The sequence below is a fragment of the Eschrichtius robustus genome, chromosome 10 (genome assembly GCF_028021215.1).
Source record: "Eschrichtius robustus isolate mEscRob2 chromosome 10, mEscRob2.pri, whole genome shotgun sequence".
NCBI lineage: Eukaryota > Metazoa > Chordata > Mammalia > Artiodactyla > Eschrichtiidae > Eschrichtius > Eschrichtius robustus.
The window spans coordinates 7740979-7767165 of NC_090833.1; the positions used below are offsets into that span (position 1 = coordinate 7740979).

At 53.6% G+C, this 26187-nt stretch overlaps 1 protein-coding gene across 13 annotated transcripts in view; it reads right to left on the reverse strand.

Moving 5' to 3' along the window:
- Positions 1-26187, reverse strand: part of DNM1 (dynamin 1) — a 45589-nt gene that overhangs the window by 17063 nt on the left and 2339 nt on the right. For 9 of the 13 annotated variants that reach the window (XR_011075243.1, XR_011075242.1, XM_068553812.1 and 6 more), the window contains exons 2-11: positions 12989-13062; positions 12620-12769; positions 12038-12241; positions 11654-11752; positions 11389-11549; positions 10231-10373; positions 9962-10097; positions 9702-9769; positions 8427-8565; positions 973-1059 (exon numbers count right to left, since the gene is read on the reverse strand). Coding sequence is in view for 11 of the 13 variants with exons in the window: in XM_068553812.1 (XP_068409913.1) it covers positions 973-1059; positions 8427-8565; positions 9702-9769; positions 9962-10097; positions 10231-10373; positions 11389-11549; positions 11654-11752; positions 12038-12241; positions 12620-12769; positions 12989-13062 (1261 nt within the window). In the remaining 2 variants the exon portion in view is untranslated. Of the gene's footprint in view, positions 1-972; positions 1060-6630; positions 6770-8426; positions 8566-9701; positions 9770-9961; positions 10098-10230; positions 10374-11388; positions 11550-11653; positions 11753-12037; positions 12242-12619; positions 12770-12988; positions 13063-26187 lie in introns of all 13 variants that reach the window. The other 4 variants (XM_068553809.1, XM_068553815.1, XM_068553805.1 and 1 more) reach the window with 1 other exon arrangement.

Sequence of the window (26187 nt, forward strand, 5' to 3'; positions counted from 1 at the left end):
AGAGAAACAGCAAAGAGAGAGAGAGAGGCCCGAAGTGAGACGACCAGAGTGTAGATGGTTGAGAAGCAGATGGTGGGGTTGTAAAATGGAGGAGCTTCTCTAGCAAAGTGCACGGCAGGTCTTCAAAAAATTAAACGTAGAATTTCCATATGATCCGGCAATTCCATTTCTGGAAATATACCCTAAAGATTTAAAAGCAAGCTCCCAAAGAGATATTTGTGCACCTGTGTTCATAGCAGCATTACTCACAATAGCCAAAAAGTGGAAACAAACAGATAAACAAAATGTGGTCTATCCATACGATGGAATATTATTCAGCCTTAAAAAGGAAAGATATTCTGACACGTGCTACAACATGGATGAAGCTTGCAAACATTATGCTAAGCGAAGTGAGCCAGAAACAGACGGACAAATGTTGCATGCTTCCACTTATATGAGGTACCTAGAGCCATCAACTTCATAGAAACAGAAAGGAGAATGGTGGTTGCCAGGGGCTGGGAGGAAGGGGGAATGGGAGTCATTTTTGTTTGTTTGTTTTGGGCCGCACTGTGTGACATGTGGGATCTTCGTTCCCCAACCAGGGATTGAACCCGCACCCCCTGCATTGGGATCGTGGAGTCTTTCTTAACCACTGGACCGCCAGGGAAGTCCCTAGGAGTCACGGTTTAAGGGGGACAGAGTTTCATTTTAGGAAGATGAAAAGTTCCGAAGATGGATGGTGGCGGTGGTTGCACAGCAATCTGAGTGTACATAATACCACTGAACTGCACAATTTAAAGTGGTTAAAACAGTAAAATTTATGTTATGTATATATTTTCTCACAACAAAAAAGAGCAAGAGAGAAGCAGAAAGTTAATACAAGGAGAGGAAGTATAAGAGAGACTGAGACAGAAAAGACAAAGTGGGAAGAAGGAGGTGAGCCCAAGGACAGGAGTGAAAGGTGAGGGAAGGGGGGGCGGTGCGTGGGCTCACCTGCTCCTTGGTGCGACCCTCGCGCTCCCGGATGTGGGTGGTCACGATGCGCTCCATCTCCTCCCGCAGCCGGGGGTACTGCTGGAGCTGGGGAGGGGGGGAGGGGAGAGAGCCACGTACACTGGGGGCACGGGTAGGGGGCACCCAAACCCCACCAGAATCCAGGGGCGTGGGGTGGGAGGGACACGCAGAATGCCCCACACCTGGGGGCCCAGGAAGCTGATGGCACCAAGCCACAGCCAGCCCTTTCCCCCAACTGTGGGTTCCAAATGGCAAGTCAAGGGTCTTCCCAGTCCCGGGCCCTCTTCACTAGCCTACCTGGGCAACTTCATGGGCCCGGCAGTTCTCATGAGCACAAATGCCTTGGGAATCGGCCTGCTCCTCGGCCGCTAGCTTGGTGGCAGCCATATTGGAAACAGACCTATTCGATTGAGGCCTTCGTTTGGGGCGCTGTTAGCGGCCCAAGCTTTCACTGATCCTCAGGGCTACCCCTTGCCTCCTCAAAGGCTTGGAGGCACAGTCAGGTGGGGGAAACAGGCAGGTAACAGCCTGCAGATTACGATCCAGGGAGAATCTGGGGAGGGCAGGGCCCGAGGTGCCAGGTGGCCTCCTGAGTCAGGCTGGGGACAAGGCAATGCTCCTTGTCAGAGCTGGGGGAGGGGAGCAGGGGAAAACCAGCAGTCACACAGAGGACATGCAGGAGGCACAGGCATGCGAGGGCGCTGGGGGGTGGGGTGGGCATGCGGAGCGGGAGTGCCAGCGGCATGAGCAGTACCCCGCGGGGGCCCTCTTGGTAGCGTCCACCTGGCTTTGCCTCCCTTTGCAGGCCCTGTCCCGGCACCACGACCCCGACACATCTGCCTGGCTCAGAGCTGGCCGGCCAGCCTGTCTCTACCCCGCTCCTTTGGGGGTAGAAGCTCAGTAGCACCCTTCTACCCACCCCTCCCCGCCCCCAGTTTTTATCAACTGGGGCCAAAGGGGAAGTTGCTCCAAACCCTTCCCCCTGCCCGTGAACTCTGCCTTCAGCTCAGCCAGGCTCTGGACAAAACCCGGGTTGACTCCTCCTTCAGGACTCTGTTGAATAGCGTGTCTTCCAGAGAGCCTACTGTGACCACCTCCACGTGCCCCATCCCTCTCCGCCCCCCTTCCCTCCCCAAACTGGACTGTAATTGCCCTGAAGGTAGGGCCCAGGGCTGGGCACACTGCCAGTGCCCAAAGAGGGCATGCTGAAAGAATGAGGGAATGAATGAAGGATGGAAGTCTTTGCCCTCCTTGCCAGGGTGAGCAGACATGGGCTCCTCTGCCCTCTGGCTCATGAACCGGCAGCTCCTTGGAGAGGGGGACTCGCTGAGCTGCTGATGGTGGGAGTCTACCCAAGGGGACCTCCTCCTCTGCCATGGAGGGGCCCAGGCTGGGCAAAGCTAGACCCACACCTTGTCCCTCTTCCCATCCTGGGTCAGGCCCCGCAGGTGGATCCCCCCCATGTGGGAAGAGGGCTGGAGGTTAGCGTGCCTGGGTCACAGGTAGTGATTTCTGAGGGCAAGATGGAGGCCAAGGGGATGGGGTGGGGGTGGGGGTGGGGGTGGGGGTGGGGTGGGGGGCATCAGGAGAGGCAGGAGGGTGGGGGAGAAAGCAGCGCCCTGGATGCCAGCCCAGGAGAGGCAGACTTGAGAGACGCCACATCCTCCCCACTCCCCCCCCCCCCCCCCCCCGACTGTTCCATGGCTCTGCCAAGGGTGTGGCTCATGTGGCCAAGCTCGGGGGCCTGGGAGAGAGGCAGCCTGAGAGCCGGGGCTTAGAAACAGCACTGGCTGGAGGGGGCCCGTGGACCCTGCTGCCCCGAGAGGCTCAGGGATGGGTCATGACTCCTCACAGTCCCCGAGTTGGGGCGGGTTTGGGACCGAGTCACGGCCACCAGAAAAGCCTCCTCTGAGACGGTCCCAAGTGCTCCCTCCCTGGGTGGCATTGCGGGAGGGGCAAGGAGGGAGGAGGAGGGAGCAATTTGCCAAAGAGCGTGACCAGTTCTCCCACTAACGGCCTGGATATTACATTTGTCAAGTTTTCCATGTGTCACAAATGACAGGGCAGCCTCAGCCCCTTTGGGAAGTTCTGTTCCCTTTGAGCATCTTTTTCCATTCTGGCTGCCTCTGCGCATTTCCAGGACTTTCAGCCAGTTTTTAAAATGGAACTTTTCTCTCTCAGGTCTTGGCTAAGTGGGGCAGTCAGCCTGGAGCCCACTGTTTAGTGGTCAGGAATGCAGACCCTGGAGCCACCATGGCTCTGGGTTCAAAGCCAGCCCCCTACCCTGCTGACTTTCCTTGGAAAAGTGCTTGGCCCCCTCTGAGCCTCAGTTTCTCCATGTGTGAAATGAGGTAATAATGGCACCTTCCCTCTTAGGGCTGTTGAGAGGACTGAGCAGCACACCCTGTGCTGGACATTAAACTCCAGATTTCATCCAGAGATGAAACTCTAATCCCAGCAGGGCCAGGAATAATCAGCAGGAGTGGCTTGCTAAATTTAGAAGACTTGGGGAGGGAAAAAAAAAAGAGGAAGATGAGTGAATTTTGCTATGTAAACAAAAACTAACTATGCATTAAATCAATTAAAAGGCAATTTTTTTAAGAAATAATTTATAAGCTTTCCTTTCTAAAGTTTTTGTTGATCAATTTTTCTCCTTACAAAAACTTACCGACTCACTGTAAGAAATCTGAATATGACTAAAGTTTGTGAAGTAGAAATGAAAAAATTCCTGTGTTCTTTGCCTTCTTAAAATAATGGTTAGTAACTATGCCTTTGGAATTGTATCACTTACGTAGATTATTATATTATATTATATATTTTATATATTTATCATTTATATATATTACTTTCCCCCCCCCCAAATTCTACACGTTCGTCTCTGAAACCTGCTTTTCCCCCCATGGTACATTGTGGAAGGACACGTGAATGGAAATAAATATCCCTTGCCCTTTTAACAACTATAGTCTTTCATTGTCTGTGTGATACCATAGTCAATCCCCTCTTGATGGACATCTGGGTTGTTTCCAAAATATTACCATTTACCCTAATTAGTGCTTTTTTGGAAGGCAATTCAGCAAAGTGTTCCACAGTTTTTAAATGTTCATATCTAGTAATCAGTCTTCTAGGAATCTATCCTAAGGAAATAATCCTAGAGAAAGAAAAATAAAATTCTTTATACACAAAGATGTTCATTGCCAGGGTATTTATAATATTGAAAAACTAGAGACTGTTTCAGTGTTCACCAATAGGAAAATGGTTAAGTAAACTATGATAAATCTATTCAATAGAATATTATGCAATCATTAAAAATGTTCACATAGGGACTTCCGTGGTGGGGCAGTGGTTAAGAATCCACCTGCCAATGCAGGGGACACAGGTTTGAGCCCTGGTCCTGGAAGATCCCACACGCCGCGGAGCAACTAAGCCCATGCGCCACAACTACTGAGCCTGCGCTCTAGAGCCGGTGAGCCACAACTACTGAGCCCACGCACTGCAACTACTGAAGCCCGCATGCCTAGAGCCCGTGCTCCGCAACAAGAGAAGCCACTGCAACGAGAAGCCCGCGCACCGCAACGAAGAGTAGCCTCTGCTCGCCGCAACTAGAGAAAGCCTGCGCACAGCAACGAAGACCCAACGCAGCCAAAAATTAAATAAATAAATAAATAAATAAATTTATTTTAAAAAATGTTCACATCAACTATGTAATAACACCCACCAAAATGTATGTTATTAAGAGAAAAAGCAGGATACTAATATATTCACAGTGTAAATACCTAACAAAGTAAATAAACCTATGCACAGAAAAAAACAGTTTGGAGGAATAAATTGGTGAAAACTCTTTGGCGAGCAAATCTTGCAGAAGTTACCAAAACTGTGAATGCTCACATCCATTGACTAGGCAATTCTATACTAGAAATTTGCTCTAAAGAAATGACAGGATAAGTACTACAAATATATTTATAAGGCTATTCACTGCAGCACTGTTTGTGAAAGAAAAACCAAAAAAAGGTGGAAACAACCTAAATGTCTGTCAATAGGATATTGAATATATAAATCATGTCATATTTCTACAGTGGAATACAATTCAGCTGTTCAAGGGCATGATCTTTACGTAGCTACTACAAGGATTCCACTCCGCATTGCTCAGTGAAAAAGAAGAGTTCACGGATCAGTGTGGTCAGCGTGATCCCTTTTAGGTTAAAACCGGTGTATATTTGTAATTAGTTAGGAAGGGTCTACTGCTAGCACACCCTAGTCCTTATCTCTAGGGCTGTGAGCTTATAGGGACTTTTGCTTTCTCTGTGCAGTTTGAATATTTTGATAACAATCATGTATGATCAGAACAAAATCAATACCGATAATTTCCTTTTTTTAAAAAAGGAGTGTATTTGCAGGAAATGTACAAAAATCTCAGTGTGGCTCTTGGAAAGGGAGTGTTGTTGCCTCCTTTTCACTCTTGGGCATTTTCCAAATTTTCTCTAATTGAGAATGTATCCCTTTCACAATGAAAACCCAAAGTTTTAAAAAATTTAGATATATTTTGTGTTCTTTTGTAAAGAGATTTGAGGTAGCTTAAAATAAACTCGGTATTTTTTAGTTTAGCAAAAGTTAAGATTGCGTTGCTTAGTATTCATGATGCAGTGGGACCGTGATTTAGATGTCATGATATACACTATGCAATGGAGAGTCCAGCCCAGATTTGATTCCACCTGGATCAGGCACTGAGTGGATGCTAATTTGCTTAATCTATCCCCGTTTGGCACAGAAGTGAGCAAAAGTGAGATAGGATTGTGTAAGGGGCGCACAGGACTAATTATATATGAGCCACGAAAACCGCGATACTTATTTAAAACATGACGTTAAGGCAGATGTTCCCCCACCTCCCAGTGTAGGGAGCTTTTTCCAATACAAGTGAGGCTGGGCTCATGCAGGCCCCTGGGAAGAACTGCTTTAGACGATCTGGCGAAAAGTCCCCAAAATGCCCCAAAGTAGACAAATAGGAAAAAGCCATTTAAAAGGTGGCGGATGACTCAAAAGAGGCTGACCCTGTCAAACATGTATGGATTACAGTAAAGTGAGTAACCCAATATGCTTTTAGGCAAATTGGTTTTGAGGGACTGGGATAGCTCCCCTGCCCCAGGAGGCCCTGATCCCAGATCTCTTCCCTCAGCCTCCCTAGATCTGAATCCCACTCTGCTGTTCCTTTTCTGAGACTCAGTTTTGTCATCTGTAAAATGGGGATAAGACTACTCACTGCTTAGGGTTGTTAAAAGGATTAAGTCAGATAACAAGGGCAGGCACTTAGCCTAGTGCTTGGCACACAGTAGGTGCTCAATAAACAGCGGCCACCTCCTTATCATCATCACCATCAAAGCGGCCATTGAGGATGCTTGGGTTAAAGCAAAGTCTTCTGGCAGAGGTGGGGGCCTGAAGGAATCATGAGTACAGTAGACCCAGGGTTAGAAGCCGGCATGAGACCTTGGGGCCAGGAATCACCCGGGCCGGCCTGGGCGTCTGGGTCCACCTGGGTGGCTGAGAGGCTGCCGGGCTTGCTCAGCAGTTGGTTCTTGCCCACGGGAGGCCCTGGCCATGAGGAAGGGGTGGCCAGGCCCAGCCCCTCCCAGGCGGCCATCGTACCTTTTCGCTACACTTTCTGATGGTGGCCGTGAGCTCACTGACTACCATATCCACACACTTGATACTGGGCTCTTTAAGCTTCTGCACCTGCTTTTTCACTGTGGCTTCAAAAGCGAGGTCAGGTGTGAAGAGGCCTGTCCTGCACCCGGGGAGGAGGAGGGGAACAGGAGGAGGAGCAGCCGGGGGTGGGCGGGCGAGGAGAAGGAGGGGAGTAAAAGCCAAGCAGGGCCAGGGTCCAGGGTGGAGGATGGCACGGACACGAGGGAAGAGAGAGAGACACCGACACAGAGAAAGAGAGAGAGAAGAGAAGACAATGTGAGCGTGGGACCTGGCCCTCCTGCCGCCACCTGGATTGGCACCTCCCAGGTGCTGCCAAGCAACCGCCAGGGCTCTGAGGGCGTGGGAGGGGTCTGAGGGACCAAGCCCCTGCCCCATCCAAGGGCACTTACTGAGTTCATATTCTCTCCCCAGGCTTGCCTCCCTCCTCTCCCCCACTCTTCAGCTACACTGAGCCTGCCCTCTCTCTCTTTTCCTATGCCGTCTTTGTCCTTTTCCTATGCCGTCCTGCTGAGGAGCTGACCCAGGCCAGGACCCCAATCACCCACATTCTGTTCAATTCGAGGCTTCCCAGAACCTCCTGTATTCGCTTCATCCCGACTCCAAAGCCCAGCACCATTCCCTATTCTCCACCAAGGTTGTTGCATTCAGCCTGCTGCCCAGGCTGTGCACTGCACAACTCCAGGGGGCTCCATTTCCATAGACTATGGGGCAGATGATGCCTCCTGGAGTTGCTGTGTAGCTGCCTGATCGCCATTCTCCAGCTCCCTGCTCTACTCCTGCCCTTCCCTTTCTCCTCAAGGGGCATCCTTTGCCTCTCCTCCTAAGGAGTCTGGAGGAGCTCAGTTTGGAAAGACAGAGAGAGAGAAGAGGAAAGACAGAAAGAGTGGAGATGGTGATAGAGAGGGGCCAGGGCAGCAGTGGGGAGGGGAAAGGAAGGGAGTCTGGGGGTGGAATCAAACGAGCACTGGACTTGGGAGTCCAAAGCCTTGGCTCCAAGTAACAGCTCTGCCACCTCCTAGCTCATATGACCTCGGGCAAGTCACTTGATCTCCCGAGCCTCAGTTTTCCTGCTGTGAAATGGGTGCCATCCTCCCTGCCCTGCCGTGCCCTCCTCGAGTGGTTCTGTGAGGCTCAAATGACATAGCAGAGGGGGCTCTGTCCCTGGAAGGCTGGATGTGGATGGAAGGGACGGGGAAGGTCCCGAGTGAGGGTCCTGAGTGAGGGTCCTGAGTGAGGATGGCGTGAGATGGGGAAGATGAAGGACAGTGGGGAGTCAGGGTACCTGCTAGACCTGGGTCCTCTGAATCCCTCTGGCTGTCCAGGCCCCTAGGGCAGCACCCAAGAAGGTCCTGTACTTCGTCTGTCTCCAGGGACAAGACTTCCCCAAGACCCCTCCCTGGAGCCCCCAAAGATGACCCCACCTCTGAGAGCAGGGAGGGGGCTCAGGGTCCCCTCTTCTCCCTGAGCTGGGGGAGCTCTTGGTGGGCTCTCAGGGCAAATTACCACCATCATACCTGTCTTTCCAGTGTCTAATCCCTTGGTTCCCCTGGTCTGGGGGACGGGGCTGGGTGAGGCCCCCTCAGAGAGTCCCCCTCTCCTGGACTGTGGTGGCCTGCCTCCCCCACCCCGCTGAGGTCTGTACATGCTACCAGGAGGCACTGGGGGAGGTGGGGAAGGAGCGCCTGGCAGCAGAGCAGGGCGGGGCAGAGGCAGGGGCTGGCCGGGCAGCTGGTTACCTTCTTGGTGCACTGTCTAACGGTGCTGATTAGCTCCGAGATAACCATGTCCACACACTTGAGACACGGTTCTCGGATCTTCTTCACCTGCTTTTTCACAATGGTCTCAAAGGCCATGTCTGGGGTAAAGAGCCCCGTTCTGAACGCCCGGAGCGGAAGAAGGGCACGGTGTCACAGACCGGCTCCTGCCAGGAGCACCAGGCCAGGGCCCCGCCCCGCCCCACTGAGCTCTGCCCTCGGGGTCCTCCCACTACCCCTCTCTGGACTTCAGTGTCCCCATCTGTAAAATGGGCAGGAGGGATTCTGATGAAGGCCTTTCAATCGAAGCTCTTTAGGGCAAGACAAGGTCTGCTTATAACTGTTGCATTTGTCCTGCTTTGTCTTCAGATTCTGCTCATACAAAATGTTCTATGGCTAGAAATGGTTTGAAAACTGTCAAACTGGGTTTTCTTTAAGAGCCTTTCTGGGAATAAAGCATTTTATTTTAAGACTAGGAAAGAGATTTTTTTTTCTTTTTTGTGCCTTAGCCAATGCAGTCTGTAAATTCCATGCCAAACCTTGGAATTGAACCTGCATGAAAGCAGCGACATTTTAGTCTTGTTCACTGCCTGGCACGTAGCATGTGCTTTAAATTTTCTTGTTGAATGGACAGTGTAGATCTGGGTCCCTGGAGCAGGGCTAAGCTTTTTAAGGAACAGTCTATTCTCCAGTCTTTGTCCCGGCTCCACAGGCCTTGGGGTTGGCTAGGAGGAGGAAAGTGGGGTGGAATGGGGCCAACTTCGGGCTAATGGGACTGTGGGCGGGTCTGGAGGGTTGAGAGGCCTCATCCCATCATAAAAGGTTCACAGACTAACACCTGATGCTCCACCGCAGGCCCCACCCAGTGGTTTGGGCAGCTTTGCGCTGGATAGCACCGGGGGGGGGAGCTGTCCTACCCTGGGGATGGGCAGGGGGCCCAAGCCCGAAGGGTGCTTCCCCAGCCACCTGTGTCTCGAGCTCTACCCCACTGGTCTAGCCTCCGGGCCGCTCCCAGGGACAAGCAAAGGAGGGTAGCAGGCTGCAGGTAGGGGGGTGGCCTGGGTCTCCCATCCACCTCCCCTATCCAGAGCCTGTCCAAGCTGGGAGCCAGAAAGTCGGGGTTGAGGAGATTGGGGACTAGGTAGGGCTCTTGATCCTTCCTGAGGGAGGCTCACTCCATCACTCCCTCTGTCTCTGCACTAGACCCCTCCTGCCTTCCAGGGTTCAGCTCCCCCCCACCCCGGGCCCAATACGTGCCTAATGCCATGTATATTCTTGATGGCATAGCTGATCTCCCTTCGGAGTTCCTTCTCGTCAAACTCCATCTGTGTAGGAGACAAAGAGATGGCTGGTCAGGGCCTGTTCTGCTACCTGGGAGGTCAAACAGGGTCCACCTCACTCCCAGAGCTGGGCATCAGGGCCTCTAGTGGGGTCAGCACACGCACGCATGAGAGAGTCTTAGGTAGGTGGGTGGGAGGATAGTCCTGAGCCCTCCTGCCCCTGGGGGTTCTGCCTACCTTGACCAGCTCAAAGGGGAAGCGCTCATGGAAGATCCGGTTGATGCGGGCTCCCCCCGACAGTTCATAGGTGTCGATCTGGTCCCCTGAGCCCTCAATGCGCTTCTCAAAGTCTACAGCAAATTGCTGGACCATCCTGGGGAGAGAGTGATATGACCTGAGGGGGCAGCAGCAACCCAGTGCAGGGAGCCCTGGGAGAGCCCTGTGCTGAGAGGCTGGGGCGAGGGGCAGCCCCATGATGGGGAGTCAGGGGTTGGGGAGGGCCTCACTGCAGCAGAGCCTTGGTCTTGCGCGCTGGGTCATCAGGGCGGAAGTTCTTGTACTCCTCCACCTCCTTCTCAATGGACAGCAGCTGGCTCTGAAGCTTGTTCCGCAGCCCTGGCAGCGTGTCCCGGATGTGGTTTGTCAGTTGCTGGCGGTGGGGGCGAGGAAAGGGTTAAGGCCATGGTCACAGACCCAGAATGCCCACAGGACCAGGCAGGGGCCAGGATGTCTGGGGCCCATGTGGACGTGGTGAGGTGCAGAGCCACAGCCCTGCCCACTGCTGTCCTGCCCACCAGAATGAAAGCTACCTGAGGGCAGGGACTGACACACAGTAGGTGCTCACAGAGGTGTATTAATTGAATTAATGAGTCAATAACTCCATTTTCAGTAGAAGCCAGAAATCTAGATTTTTATTTGAAATTACCTGTTTTTGACTAATAGTTTTAGACACCACAAGAGCCAGATGAAATGAATCAGGGGCAGTGATGGCTGGAAGACTGCCCCCTTGTGCCCTTTGGGTTTAAGGCCTCCCTTAAGGTAATTCTCAAGTTCTGAGGCTCACTCTGGTTAGGTCCCCACACACAGTATCTCCCTGAACTGCAGAATGACCCTAAGAAACAGGTCTCATCACCATTATCACCGTTTTACAGATGCAGAAATAGAGGCTCAGAGAGCTGGAGAGTCTTGGTGGGTGAGTGACAAAGCTGAGACTGGAACCCAGGTATGTGGCCTCCAGAGACTCCAGTTTTGTCCCATGCCACACTGCCTTCTTACTGTCAACACACATACACACACACACCCCTCAGTAATTCTGGAAGTCCCATTCCAGATGGAGAAACATCCTAGGGAAGCCCCTGGGATCACCCCCTCCGCAGATCAGCCTCTCCCCATTTCAGAAGGAGCAAAGGTCTTTAGCCAACCATACTCCAATCCTAGCCCCCAAGCCCAAGCCCTTGTCAATGCCACCCTCCACACAAGGTCTTGGACTTCTCTCCATTCTGGGGCGTTCCTAGGGCTCCCCTTCCTGGCCCCAGACAGGGAACAGTCAGCAAAGCTCTGGTGCTACCTCACTGTGGGACAGCGGGCAACCCTCACAAAATACGCTTAAATGATTCTGTTCTCATGCTGGTTTCCCCAGGCCTCATCCTGGCCTGAGCCCCTACCTGGTTAAGGACCTTCTGCAGGTAGGGCGTGCCCATGCGGTCAGCCAAGTGGCGGTAGGAAGGGTGGGAGAGGAAGAACTTGCGTTCAGCAGCCAAAGCAGCCGTGATATCTTTCTTACCATCGATGTCCTTCTGGCTCCGGTTCACCACTCCAATGTAGCCTGTGGATGGGGTGGGGGTCAGGGGCAACCAGCCTTGCGGGGGGTGGGGGGGGCAGTGTTACGAGGAGGGGCAGTGGGGTGGGTCAGGTGTGTGGCCTGCCGACCTCTGCGCAGCGGGAGCAGCTTGTTCTCCAGAACATCACGGGCATCTGTGCCCTCGTCCATCAGGTCCAGCTTAGTGATGACCCCGATGGTGCGCTGACCTGGGGGTGGCAGGAGAGGGTTGTCTACATCTGCACTTGCCCTCACACAGGCGCCCCAGGCACTCCCAATCCCACCCCACTCCCCCCATCTCCCAGCCCACTCCCTCCCTTACCCACTGCCTGCCTCTGCTCTCCCCGCCTCATTCATTCTCCACAGTAGCCAAAATGATTTTTAAAGGCATAAATCTGATCCCAGGCCTATTCGCTTAGACCCTCCAGTGGCTCCCCCTTACGCTGTGAATAGACCCCCAGGGCCTTGCGCATCGGCTACCTGTGAAAACCTACCCTGGGGGTCCACCTCCTTGGCGACCTTGAGGGCATCAGAGTTGGCCAGGTCGGAGTTGGCTGGGGACACGGCCAAGATGAGGCAATTCTCCTTGGTGACGAACTGCATAAGCATGTCCCGGATCTGGAACTCGATGTCGGGAGGTTGGTCCCCCACTGGGACCTTGGTCATTCCGGGCAGGTCCACTAAGGTCAGGTTCAGCACTGGACAGGGCAGCGAGAGGGCGGGCTCAAGGCGAGGGGCGTGGCCGGGGGCGGGCGGATTAAGGAACAGGGCCGGGCTTAGAGAGGATCTGTTAGGGAATGTGGCCGTAGGTGGGTGGGGTTAGGGAAACGTGAAGGGCTAAACGAAGGCCCGTTAGAGGCGTGGCCAGGGGTGGGCGGAGCCGTGGCAGTGTGGGACTAGGGGTAGGATACGCAGAGGAGGAGTCGCTGTTGGGGCGGAGTCTGCAGGAGGAGTGAAGCCCTTGAGGAGGTGCCAGCTACGGGGCGGGGCCAAGAAGATGGTTCCCAAGGGGCGGGGCTCAGAGACGGAGCCGAGAGGCTGGGGGCGGGGCCGGGGCCAGGGCCAGGTCTCCTCACCGTGCGGCGAGTAGACGCGGAGGTTGATGGGCACCGGAGAGATGCCCTTGTTAGTGCCAGTCACCCGGTCGGTCTCAGCCTCAATCTCCTGGCGCACCTCCTCGAAGTCGGTGAATTTCTTGCCCTTGCAGTGCAGGAACTCAGCATATTCTGCCCCAGAAGGAGGGGGGCAAGGGGAAGTAAGCATCATAATAGCCGGACCCCACCTGGGTCCCATCTTCCGCTGGGAAAAGACACCCCCCCACACCACACACACACACAAAACATTGCCTTCTTCTCCCTCCCCCCACGCAAAGCCACCTCTCTGTTACGCATTTTTATCCCCGCTGTTCGGATGGGGAATGAGGCCCAAAGAGGGGAAGCCCATACCTGTGGTAGCATTGACCAGCTGCAGGACCAGGGGGCGTCGGGTGACAATGCCAGATCCTCGGGGCAGGAAGTCCCTGCAGTGAGTTGGGGGTGAGAAGAGGGGCAAGGTCTGAGGAGGCTCCCTCTGTCCCAGGGGCACTTGTCCTGCCATTGGGAGCCCCAAAACTTGCCCAAAGTTCCCTGCCACACCTTAGCCTAAGGGCTTCACTATGGGGAGAGGGCAGCTGAGAAAGGTGTAACAGATCACCCCAAAATCCTCTGGGTCACAGAATTTGTGCCTCTGAACTGACCCCCAGACCTCTCTCAGGTCTGCCCTGTGTTAATTCTCAGCCAACAGGAAGTCCCTGCCCCAACCCAGCCACTGCCATTCAACTCAGAAGAAACTGAGGCATGAGGTGCCCCACCCCACGTGCCCAAGCGTCCAGTGGCCACAGAGTGGATGCCAAGGAAACGGAGTTGCACCTCCTCCCCCCCGCCCCTTCCGCTGTGGGGAAAGGCAGCATCTCACTTCCCCTTCCCTGGGCCCCATCTGGCTGGGGTTGAGGATGAGGGGGATGGGGGGAAGGAGGAGGCAAGGAAAAGAACTCATGCTCCTTTAAGTACCTACTGCATGCCAGGCTCTTCGTGGGCAATATCTCCTGGACGCCACACAATAGCCTCATGAGGAAGACACTGTTATTATCCCCATTTTACAGACGAGGAAACTGAGGCTCAGAGACATTCAGGTAGCTCAGCCAGTATCTACCAGACCCTGGGCACAGATCTGTTTGACTCTCTGGTGAAAGCTTTCTGCCCTTCAACTCCCTGAAGACCCAGCTCCCTTTGAAGGACTGGACTGAGGCGTCCCAAAGTCACCTCATGCCCCTAGACCTGATGTCTATTCCTCAGACATCTGCTGTGTCACTGTCAACCTCAGCAGTCCTTTCAGCTAACTCTTGAGGGTGCCACTTCTCTCTGTCCTGTCAGCTCTTCTCATCTCCCCACCCACCCACCCACGGCCCCACCCAGGCCAGCACAAGAAGGAGGGTGGAGGCCTCTCCAGGGATCAGGCTGTTGGGATCACAGTTATGGGATTCCCAGGACTCAGGAAAGGGGGGAGCAGGCCAGAGCCTGAGGGACCACAGAGATCTGGCCAGTCACCTCATTCATGGAGAGGCACATGGAGGCCCAGGGAGGGGAAAGGATACACTCAAGATCCTATAGGGGGGACTTCCCAGGTGGCGCAGTGGTTAAGAATCCACCTGCCAATGCAGGGGACACGGGTCGGAGCCCTGGCCCAGGAAGATCTCACATGCCACGGAGCAACTAAGCCCCTGTGCCACAACTGCTGAGCCTGTGCTCTAGAGCCTGCGAGCCACAACTACTGAGCCCGTGAGCCACAACTACTAAAGCCCGTGCGCCTAGAGCCCGTGCTCCGCAACAAGAGAAGCCACTGCAATGAGAAGCCCGCGCACCGCAACGAAGAGTAGCTCCCTCTCGCTGCAACTAGAGAAAGCCCGCGTGCAGCAACGAAGACCCAACACAGCCAAAAATAAATTAAAAAAAAAAAAAAAAAGATCCTATAGGGCTGGGACACAGCCAGGTCATGAACATGGGTCCCCTGCCCCCAGCCCAGAGCCTGACCCGGACTCACAAAGCAGGTTTGGGGCAGAGGGTTTGGGGACAACAGAGTAGGCCCAGGTTTCTGGGTTCAAGGCCTCATCTGGGGGCCCTGGGGAGGCCTCTTCCATCCCCTGTTCTCACCTTGCCCCACCTCTGGGGGAGAGCAGAGGCTAATGGGGAGGAGTCAGCCACCTTATGGGGAAGAAGAATGATAAATCCTGCATTTATCCATCATTTCTAGGTGCCAGGCAAATGCTTTTCATTTGTGCAAGACTGTGAGCTTCAGAAGGGTGGGCTTGCATCTTTCTGTCTGTCGCTGTATCCCATGGCTCAGCACAAGGCTTAGCACACAAGACGTCCTTAATAAATGGGCACTGAATTCCCAAGTCCTCAAAAAGTGCTCTCATATGGAAATGATCATTTTACAGATGAGAAGACTGAGGCTCAGAAAGGTGAAGTGACTTGGCCAAGTTCACCCAATGAGGAATGGCAGAGCTGGGATTCAATCCTGGTGCTGTTGAACTCCAGAGCCTGTGAACTTTCCCATCAAACTCTGCTGCCCCCTAAACCTGAGGAGCCAGACTTGGCTTTTTATGTAATTCAATTAAATTCAGTCTAGAACATATTTGGGAGCAGCTGCTCTGTGCCAGGCTCTGTGCTGGGCCCTGGGGATGGGAGGAGATGAGTCAGACAGTTCCCACCCCGAGGAGCTCACAGCATGGTGGGAGAGACAGAAGTAAACAGATAATGCAATGCAGTGTGACATGTGCTGGAATGGAGGTGCACCAGGCAGCACAGAGAGGGAGGTGATTAACTGGGGGGGAGGCGAGCAGGGAGGGAGCTTCCTGTCTCTGTCTCTCCCATCCTTTATTCGCTGATGCCTTTGCAGGGGTGAGCCCCTAGTACTTGGGATCCCTCAGGGCTGTGGAGGTAGGACATCTGTTCTCACAGAGGCTGGGGTGGGCCTGGGGGCCTGGGGTCTACCTTCTTCCCCACCAGCTCCTCACCCAGCAGTACCATGGCAACAGTAGTTGCCATGGAAACTGCAGGAGGGGCTGGGAAGGATGGGACTCCCCACAGAGAGCCCCCTCCCCATGCAGAGACATGAACCTTCCCTGGAGCTCTTCCCTGAGAGCACCCCTCCGCCCCTCACACAGATGGGCCCACCTGGCCCTGGCAGGCCTGAGGGGTGGAGGTCCCTGAGGTGCCACATAGAGGGTGTGGGGAGCCCAGGGCCCAGCTGGAGGGGTGGTCAAGGGTCTGTGCCAGCCTGCTCCGAGTTGCTGCCTCCCAGGGCTACTTAAAGGACAAGCAGCTTATGGGAAGCCGAGATTAGAGCACAGGGCCATGTGTGGGAGCAGAGAGCCTCCTCAGACCAGGATCTCCCAGGGCCGGGGTGGGGATGGGGTGCCCATGTGGGGAGGGGCCCCATCTTGGCCCTGGCCCAGGTTCTCAAAGGGAGGCCCTCACACAGTCTGTGTCAGAGTTCCCCAGGCAGCTTGTTCAAATGCACATTCCTCAGACAGGCTGGGTTAGAATCTCGGGGGGGCAGGGGAGGGGAGGAGGGAATCTGGATTTTAAACACGATCCCCATATGATTTTCATGTTCCTGTCAAGTTTAAGGATCACTGGCTCAGTGATGAGAAGCCAGTGCCAGGCAGAGGCCCTGGGTTCGAATCCTGCCTTGGCCATTCCCCGGCCTGGTGCCCCCGGGGCAAGTTGCTTCACGCTCTGGGCCTCAGGGTCCTCAGCTGTAAAGCACATGATCTAAACCGGGCATCACATACTACCACGCACGGCTGCGGGAGGATCCTTGGAGCCCTTTCACCGAAAGAGCTTAGCCCATGCCTGGTACATAGTAGGCGCTCAGCAGCCGGAGGGGCCTGTCAAGGAGGTCCTCCTGTCCTCAGTCTCTTCCCTCGGAGGCTCCCCAAATTTCAGCAAGGAAACCAAGATCCTGAAGAGCCCTCTGCCTCACCTCCTTCGGGCACTGAATTGGATCTTGGGATTCTGACCACAGAATGTTGGGTGGAAACGATGGACATCAAGGAGGTGCAGTTTTCAGAGAACATCTCACTCCCCTGTCATTGTCCAGAGGGTGGAACAGAGGCCCACAGAAGGGCAGGGAGCTGTGAGGCCACACAGCAATGGGAGAGGTGGGAGAGGTGGCCGAGGTGGGACCAGGACCGGGAGGCCGGCTTTCCAGCCCCATGCCTGGACAGGCAGTGACAAGCACAGACTGGTTCCCGTGTCCAGACTGAGAGCCTTGCTCCCTGTTGGACTCCCACGCTGGGCACAGGCTGGGCTACAGTAGGGGCTCAGGCAACCCTGGGAGGAGCGAGCACGGCTGAGCGGCTCCACGGCTCCTGCCTTTCAACCGGAAAGACTGCCCCACGCCCTCTGTTAAAGTGTACCTTGGTGCCGCCCCACTGGGGATTCGGGCCTGATCTGGCCTCCAGCCAGAGCCCCCCCTGCACCTCCCACCCAGCTCCTGGTTAGCCTGCGGGAGGACAGAACAGGTGCCCAGAGAAAAGTGTGCCGGGCCCACCAGCCTCGATTGATGTGTGGGAGGGGTGGATGGTGACAGGCCAGCTCCTCCCACTCATTCTAGACAGATGGTGGTTTCCCGGGGAGGCCTTGCCTTGCCATCTGCAGAAGTACCTTCAAGCCCAAAGCACAGGGAGGATGAAATAAACACGTCTCACGACCTCCAGGCACCACATACTCCCTGTCTGAATTGGCACTGTCACCCCAGAGGAGCCTGGAGCAATTACACCAAAGGGCCGAAGTGACCCCACCCCTACTCTGGTATCCGAGATCCGGGACTATTGCTCTGGAACCCTGGTTTCCAGGTCCTGCTGAATGTAAACAACAGCAGAAAGTAGCATGCTTGGTCTCGCACGTACCCAGCGGCAGTCATCCTTATAAGTCTCTTGTTTCCTGGGCTCTGATGTCAGACAGGCCAGGCATTGGATGTCAGAGCTGCCACTTAGGAGTTGTGTGGCTATGGACAAATGACCAGGCCTCTCTGAGCCTCAGTTTCCTTATCAGTAAAATGGGTTTCTGTGAGGCTTATATAAATTAATGCCTGAATAAATGGTAGCAACGATTATAAATATAACTTGTTGAGCAATCTGAGAACACAGGCTGGGCTCCCACAACCATGTCACCAATTGATGCAGCAGGGAGGGAGTTGGAAGGTGGCTGGCCGGAAGAGTGGGCGGAGGCCAGGATATTTCCTGCCAAACCTTGCCTTGGAAGTGGAAGGCAAGGGGGCCAGGCAGGCTGTGAGATGCCCTCTGAAGCAGGGATCCAGGGTGGAGGTGAGGGAGTGGATGGGCCAAGAAACACAGTGGGGAGGAGGTGAGGCCAGGCAACAAGTCCCTCTCTATTCCTGCTGCCCCAGGAGGCCCCTGGCCGGCCCACTTCGTTGCACAGCCCATGAATTTCCAGCTGAGGTTTGAACATTTTAGGGCAGCCCTGGCCTTAGCTTCCCCTGATATTTTGATGTCCTGAGAGCAGGGGCTGGGTTGGTCCTGTTTACCACCGTATTCCCAGCACCCAGCTCGGAGCCTGGCGCTGAGCGGGCACTCGGGACACCCCTGTCGACCGAAAGAATGATTTGATGAAGCTCCTACAGTTTTCCCACCGTCGCCCTCATTGCACAGATGTGGAAACTCAGGCATAAAAAGGGGAAGAGTGTTGCCCAAGTTGGCGACAGGGTAGGACTGGTGCCCAGGGCTCTGGACTCCAAGCCCAGTGCTCTCTCCACAACATCCATTTTCTCTACTAAAGAAAATCTATGGGGCTTCCTTCGTGGCACAGTGGTTAAGAATCTGCCTGCCGGGGCTTCCCGGGTGGCGCAGTGGTTGAGAATCTGCCTGCCAATGCAGGGGGACATGGGTTTGAGCCCTGGTCTGGGAAGATCCCACATGGTGCGGAGCGACTGGGCCCGTGAGCCACAACTACTGAGCCTGCGCGTCTGGAGCCTGTGCTCCGCAACGGGAGAGGCCACGATGGTGAGAGGCCCGCGCGCCGCGATGAAGAGTGGCCCCCGCTTGCCGCAACTAGAGGAAGCCCTCGCATAGAAACGAAGACCCAACACAGCCATAAATAAATAAAAAAAAAAAAAAAAAAAAAAGAATCTGCCTGCCAATGCAGGGGACACGGGTTCGAGCCCTAGTCCAGGAAGATCCCACATGCCGTGGAGCAACTAAACCCGTGCGCCACAACTACTGAGCCTGCGCTCCAGAGCCCTTGAGCCACAACTCCTGAAGCCCGGGCACCTAGAGCCCATGCTCTGCAACAAGAGAAGCCACCGCAATGAGAAGCCCGCGCACCACAATGAAGAGTAGCCCCCGCTCACCGCAACTAGAGAAAGCCCGCGCACAGCAACAAAGACCCAACGCAGCCAAAATAAATAAATAAATAAATAAATAAATAAATAAATAAATAAATAAAATAAATTTTTAAAAAATGTTAAAAATAAATAAATAAATAAATAAATAAAAAAGAAAATCTGTGATCTTTCCTTCCACCTTATCCTTCCATCCTTCCTACCTTTCTTCTTTGCTTCTTTCCTTCCTGCCTCCCTCCCTTCCTTCCTCTTTCCTTTCCTTCAAGTGTTGATGACTTTATACTTTCAAAATGAAGATCAATTTCTCTTTTGCCCGTACCTTAAAAAATCACAAGTTCTCCCTTTAAAAAAACTTTCGACTACTATATATAAAATAGATAACTAATAAGAACCTACTGTATAGCACAAGGAACTTTACTCAGTACTCTATAATGACCTATATGGGAATAGAATCTAAAAAAAGAGTGGATACATGTATATGTATAACTGACTCACTTTGCTGTACAGCAGAAACTAACACAACATTGTAAATCAACTATACTCCAATAAAAATTAATTTTAAAAATAAAAAATTAAAATAAAATTGAAAAAATTTTTTTCACAAAATAAAATGTTGAGATGGCCAAGAAGCACATGAAAAGCTGCTCAACATCACTAATTACTAGAGAAATGCAAGTCAAAACTACAATGAGGTATCACCTCACACCAGTTAGAATGGGCATCATCAGAAAATCTACAAACAACAGATGCTGGAAAGGGTGTGGAGAAAAGGGAACCCTCCTGCACTGTTGGTGGGAATGTAAATTGATAGAGTCACTATGGAGAACAGTATGGAGGTTCCTTAAAAAACTAAAAATAGAACTACCATATGACCCAGCAATCCCACTACTGGGCATATACCCAGAGAAAACCATAATTCAAAAAGACACATGCACCCCAATGTTCATTGCAGCACTATTTACAATAGCCAGGTCATGGAAGCAACCCAAATGCCCATCAACAGACGAATGGATAAAGAAGATGTGGCACATATATACAATGGAATATTACTCAGCCATAAAAAGGAACGAAATTGGGTCATTTGTAGAGACGTGGATGGATCTAGAGACTGTCATACAGAGTGAAGTAAGGCAGAAAGAGAAAAACAAATATCATAAATTAACACATATATGTGGAACCTAGAAAAATGGTACAGATGAACCAGTTTGCAGGGCAGAAATAGAGACACAGATGTAGAGAACAAACGTATGGACACCAAGGGGGGAAGCGGCGGGGGTGGGTGGTGGTGGTGGTGGGATGAATTGGGGGATTGGGATTGACATATATACACTAATATGCATAAAATGGATAACTAATAAGAACCTGCTGTATAAAAAAATAAATAAAATAAAATTCAAAAAAAAAAGAAATTGCTGTTCCAAACTATTGAGTCAGAAAAATAAATAAATAAATAAAATGTTGAAAAAATAAAAAGCAACCAACACCGCAACACCTGGGGCTCACCGCTGTAAACATTTTATCATTTATAATAATAGTCATGGCAAACACTGATGCATTGTTGACTGCTGGCCAAGGACTCTGCCGGGGGCTTTAAAATCTGCATCATCACGAGGTTTCTTTTGGGGGTGATGGAAGTGTTCTAAAATTAGATAGTGATGATGGTTGCACAAGTCTGTAAATATGCTAAAAATCATTGAAGTGTGCACTAAAAGTGGGTGAATTTTATGGCATGTAAATTATACCTTGATAAAGCTGTTTAAGAAATCTGCATCCTCTCGTTTGATTCTCGAATGGCTGTGTGAGGTTGGCATGTCCAGTTTCCCCAACTTAAAGGGGAAGAAACCAAGGCTCAGAGAGATGAAGTCAGGTGCCCCTCACATGCCCACTTGTGCCCGGGGCTCTGAGCCACACTTGGGCAGTGGCTCTGCTTGCCTAACAGCTCAGCACAAAGTTTTCCCAAGTCGCTCAATACAGAGCTACATCTGGATCCTTATTTCTTATCACCAGCAGCTTGCTGTGAAGGAATCTCAGCTCCACCACTAAATTATTTCCCTGCTCCTAACCTCAGTTTCCTCATCAGTGAAATGGGACACAATCCAGCAACTCCCTCTTAGGGTTGTTGAGGGGATGCCTTGAGATACTGGCTGTAGAAGGATCTAACAGAGTGCCCATTGGTGATGCCATGAGCCACCTGAGAGCCCGTCATGTGCTAGGTGCCTGTGTGTGCTAGAGAGCATTGCATTCACCTGCTGAGATGTTTCTCCCTATCCTGGTTGGTGGCCTTGTTTCCCTGTGCTAAGACCAGTGATAAAAGAGTGACGCAGTAGTAAACAGGTAAAATGTCCATAGTAACCTTGGTTGGAACTCCTCTGCCGGGAGCTCTCAGCCCAAGGCCGTGGGCCTCTTTCTCCCTCTATGGTCCCTCATTCTGGAAAAACTGAGCCCTACCATACACACGGAGGTCATGGGCTGGAGGGTGATCAGGGAAGGCATCCTGGAGGAGGTGTTGGCTGATGTGAGACTTGGAGGTTGAGCCAGTGAAGGAAGAAGACGGAGGTGTGGTGAAGAGCCTTCCCGGCAGAGAGGACAGCACACGCAACGGCACTCAGGAGAGTGAGAGAGAGGGATGGCCCATTTTCCCATGAACTGCAAGATACCCAGGTGGCCCAGGAGGGAGCGGCTGGAGGGGAAGCCAGGCTGGGTAAGGCAGGCCTCAGGGTCCCAACTCAGGAGCTAGGGCTCTGGTTGGAGGGCAGGGGGGCTAAGGAGGGCTTCAAGCAGAGGGGATCAGATTGGGAAGCCATAGAGAGTTCTGTGCTGTCAGACGGAGAATGGCAAGAGAGGTGGCTGCCCCAGGTGCTAAGACAAAGGTGGTGGTGGCCAAGGTAGAGAGAGCGGGGTGGATGGACTGGGGCAGAATACACAGGGCTTGTAGACTGAATGGATGGAGAGGATGAGAGAGGAGGGCGGAGCTGATCCCGGGGCCTCTGGCCGGGGCACTGGGAAGATGCCATTTAGGTGACTGTCTCAAACACCTTCCAAGGCCAATATTCCTCTTTTTCCTGTTGCCTGTAGTAATTCCAAGTTGCTAGAGCTGACTGCTGCAAACAGTTCATATTCCCTAGCCAGATTTCAGTCCAGGGAGGGGGTAAGAGTGCCCGAGAGACAACCAGAGAGAGCAGAGGAGGAGAAGCTGAGGTGTATGGAGATGTAGGTGCATGGGTTGGGGTGAAGATGGTGGGCATTCACATGGAGGCAGGAGATCTGTGCTGCTTCCTGCCCTGCCTCTGATTCCACTGCTGTGTGACTTCAGGCAGGTCCCCTACCCTCTCTGTGCCATTTCACCATCTGAAAACTTGGGATGATGCTCCTCCTACTGACGGGTTGTTGGTTCCAAGAAGACAATAATCAGCGCTGCCCTTGGACCTGGGGAATCGGGGCCCTGACCTTGCACCCCATCCCAGTTGAGATCTCCGGCCTCACCTTCCCCATGAAGCATGGGGTTCCCAAGGACCAAGGGAAGGTGCCCAACTGGAGCCTGTGCACCCCTCCTAGGGGTCTCAAGCCTACCTCTAGCTTCTGCCTCGACTGGGGGCGGCCCTCGCTTCTTCAGGGAGGCAACCCCGGGGGCTAAGGGGGATCCTTTCTGGGGACGGGGATGGAGCTGGAATATGAGGGCAGCCTGGAGAGAGACGCTTCCCATCCCATCACAGAACTCGGAGGAGTCTGAAATTCTATATTCAACACCAGCCTGCCAGGTTGCTTTGAAGGTGTGTTTGTCAAGGCGGGAGGGCAGAATGTATTGTATTTAGCAATTCCTTAGCTTGATTTATAACAGGAATATTTAGACACATGGCACGTGGGCTCCACTTCTGCTCTTGTTCCAGGGCTGATAACACCACGTCCGTGACTGGCTGCCTCCAGCTCCCGCCCGGCCCCTCCTCACCCGCCCGCCAGGTTCCGACCCTCCGACCCCAGCCAAGGCCTGGGAAACTCGATTCTCCTGGAGCCGGGATCAGCTGCCGTCTGCCAGAGTCACCTTTCATTCCCAGCTCCTTGGGGCCACTGGGTGGGGCGGGGGTTTGGGGAAGACGTCCTCTGGCGGGTCTGGCTGTGGGCGCGTGGCAGGTGCGCGCTCTGAGCAGGGAGAGCGGGAGCAGGGTGTAGCTGCCCGGCAGCATGGCGGGCTCTCTGGGTGGGGATGGCTGAAGGGCCGGCAGCGCCTCCCCGACCCTCCTGGTCTCACTGTGACCTCTGCTCCTCACTGCCCTTCGTCCGGGTTCTCAGACCCACTGGGCTCCCTCCCACCTCGGGCCTTTGCTCACGTGGGACCCTGCACCTGGAGTGTGTTCACTCCTTTGCCTGACCAAGTCCTATTTTTGTTCAGGCCCAGACTTAAATGCTCAAATGCCTTCCCTGGCCCCCTGACGACTCCCCTCCCTTCAAAATCGAGGCTCCTGGTACCCTTTTTCCAACACACAACAGAAGAGCTCTTTGTGTGATGTAGCGTCTGTCTGTCCTGCTCAGCTGTGAGCTCCCTCCCCCGCAGCCCCCCCTCCCCCAGAATAGGGGTGGGTCTGGCTTCTTCAGAGCTGTATCCTTAGGGCCTGGCACGCTGCAAGTGCCAAGGAGATGTCAGTTCTCTCTGCCCCCTCCAGTCAGTGACTTTCTACTTTTGATGTCTCAATTATCCCCTAATCATCTTTGGCCTCAGCCTCCAAACCTGGGAAATGGGACCACTAAGATGTAGCCCGAGGTGTTCAGAGGAAGCGACAGATCTTAGTAGTGGGGAGTGAGCTGTCCCCCATGGCAGGAGCTGGGGCTGACCAAGGGAGAGGCTGGGCTCTCTGACGCCAGAGACCAGCACAAGTCTGTGCTGGGACGCGAATGCAGAGGAAGGGGCAAGGGGATTGGTAGGAGGCAGGGAGCCTGAGCAGGGGTAGGCAGAGTCACCAGGGAAACCCAAAACACTACCCCCAGGCTGCCCGGGGGCTCTGGGCAGAGGCTCACTCCCCAGGCTCCCTTCGCTACCCTGGCTAGAGGAGATTCTCCCACCTCCACCCTCACCCTGGCCCTCCTCCCAGCTGGTACCTATGCCCAGGCAGGAACAGAATGGGTGCATCCTCTGTGCCAGACCTTACCCCGAGTGCTTCACAGGTATGACGTCAACACTCGCCACAATCCCGTGAGGGAGGTGCTATTATTATCCCCATTTTACAGATGAGGAAATAGCAGCCGAGCAGGGTTTAAGAAACATGCCCAATGTTGCCCAGCTTGTAAGTGGCAGAGGTAAGCTACAAACCCAGGTCTGATTCCAGAGCCTGAGCGCTCAGCCCCTCTGCCACACTCCCACTGGCCTTGGCCTCCCCAGGGGCCAAACGGGAGGGAAGGTGGGCACTGCCCAAATGTCAGCATGCCTGGGTGAGCAAGGCCAGGGGCGTCGGAGGCTGGAAGTCTATCCCAGGACACCAGACTTGACGCCGGATGGGTATTGTGGGGAGGGGGCACGCAGCTGGGGGCAGACAAAGGGAAACCTAGGGCACCAGACATCCGCTCACAAAATGCTGGGGTGTCCTGGGGCCCACGCACACTCCTCTGTCTGCACCTACCCCCAAGATGATCTCATCTATGCTCACGGGTTTACATCCCATCTCTTCCAAATTTATATTTCCAGCCAGCCTTCCCCCTGAGCTTCCGACTTGCATCACCACACTGCCCACCTGACATCTCAGACTCAAAGAGTTCAAAACCAAACTCCTGATCTTACCCCCAGCCCCCCAACTGGCTCGTCCCTACTCTGTTAATGGCGCCAACACCCACCTGGGGTCAAAGGTGCGGAAGTCATCTTGGATTCTTCTTTCCTCACCTTCCACATCCCATCCACCAGCAGGTTTTGTGGGACTTTCCTCCAAAATACATCCTGAACCCCACAGGTCTCCTCCTCTCTCTGCTAAAGCCCTGGTCCAGGCCCTGCCACCTCTGCCCACCGCAGCAACCTCCTCATCTGTCTCCTGCCCCCCTTCCCAAGTCACATACTTGCTGGAATCAGCTCAAGTCACTCCATTACTTAAAAGCTTCTGATAATAATGAAAACAAACCCAGCTCCTCAGCATAATCTGAGGGCCTTGTAGATCTAGCCCCAGCCTACTCCCCGATGCTGTGTCCGCCTTGCTCACAAAACACCAGCCCCAGTGCTTCCTTTCTGTTCTTCAAACACACCAAATTCATTACTGCCCCAAGGCCTTTGCATTTGCTGTTCCCTCTGCCTAGAATGCTCTCCCCAGATAGTCACGTGGTTTCTCATCCCTCAGTTCTCCTCTCAGATGCCACCACCTCCTAGAGACCTTCTCTGACCTCCCTGTGGAAAGTGGCCCTTTTCCCTCCCAGCATTGACCCCATTCCCCAGTTTTCTTCTTCATATATCTGCTGAATGGCTCAGTGAATCAGCCTCAGTTTTCCCTTCTGTAAAAGGGGGACAAAGAAATAGCATAGACCCAGACCAGTCCTAGCGGGGTCCTGGGCAGCTGCTTGGGTCACCTCCATTGCAGAGCTGACAACAGGGTCCTCCTGTTTGCCCGGGAGCCCGGGCTGGCCTGGAGCAATCTCTGCTTCCTCTGTTGTATTTTCCACTTCCTCTCCATGGGGGGTTGACTTCCGGGAAGCCCCAGGAGGCAGAGCCACTGTTACCATGCTTATGGGTCTGGGGACCAAGTCCTAGGTAGAGAGGTTGGGACCCATGACGGAGCAGGCAGGGCTGGCTGGGGGCCCCCGGTGAACCTCAGTTTCCCGACTGCACTCCAACACCGGCCTCCTCACTAGCTTTCATGAGGATCAAGTAATGCTTCCCTGCTCACTCCTCCGCCTCAGGCCCAGTGACCCCTGCTCTGCCCCTGTACACCCCTGCATCCTCCTGCAGGGCCACAGTCAAAGGGTATTGGGTTGCGAGAGGGCCCAGGCCTCCTGGGGCAGAATCCACATCTCACTCCACCACTCAACAAGCAAACAGTTGCCGAAATCAGCTGTGACCAGGCTGGCCTGCTGTGCTGTCTACTTACTGGCACCTCTCTCTGCTGGACAGTGAACTCCGAAACGGCAGGGGCCTGGTCTGTCCTGGCACATGCAGGCCCCAAACCTAACTGACAATCAACACCTCCCTCCCACGTGTTTACAAAAGGGGGCTTTTACACCCATGAATTCACTGGAGCCCCACGGCCACAGTCTCAGGAAGGCAGGGCAGCAG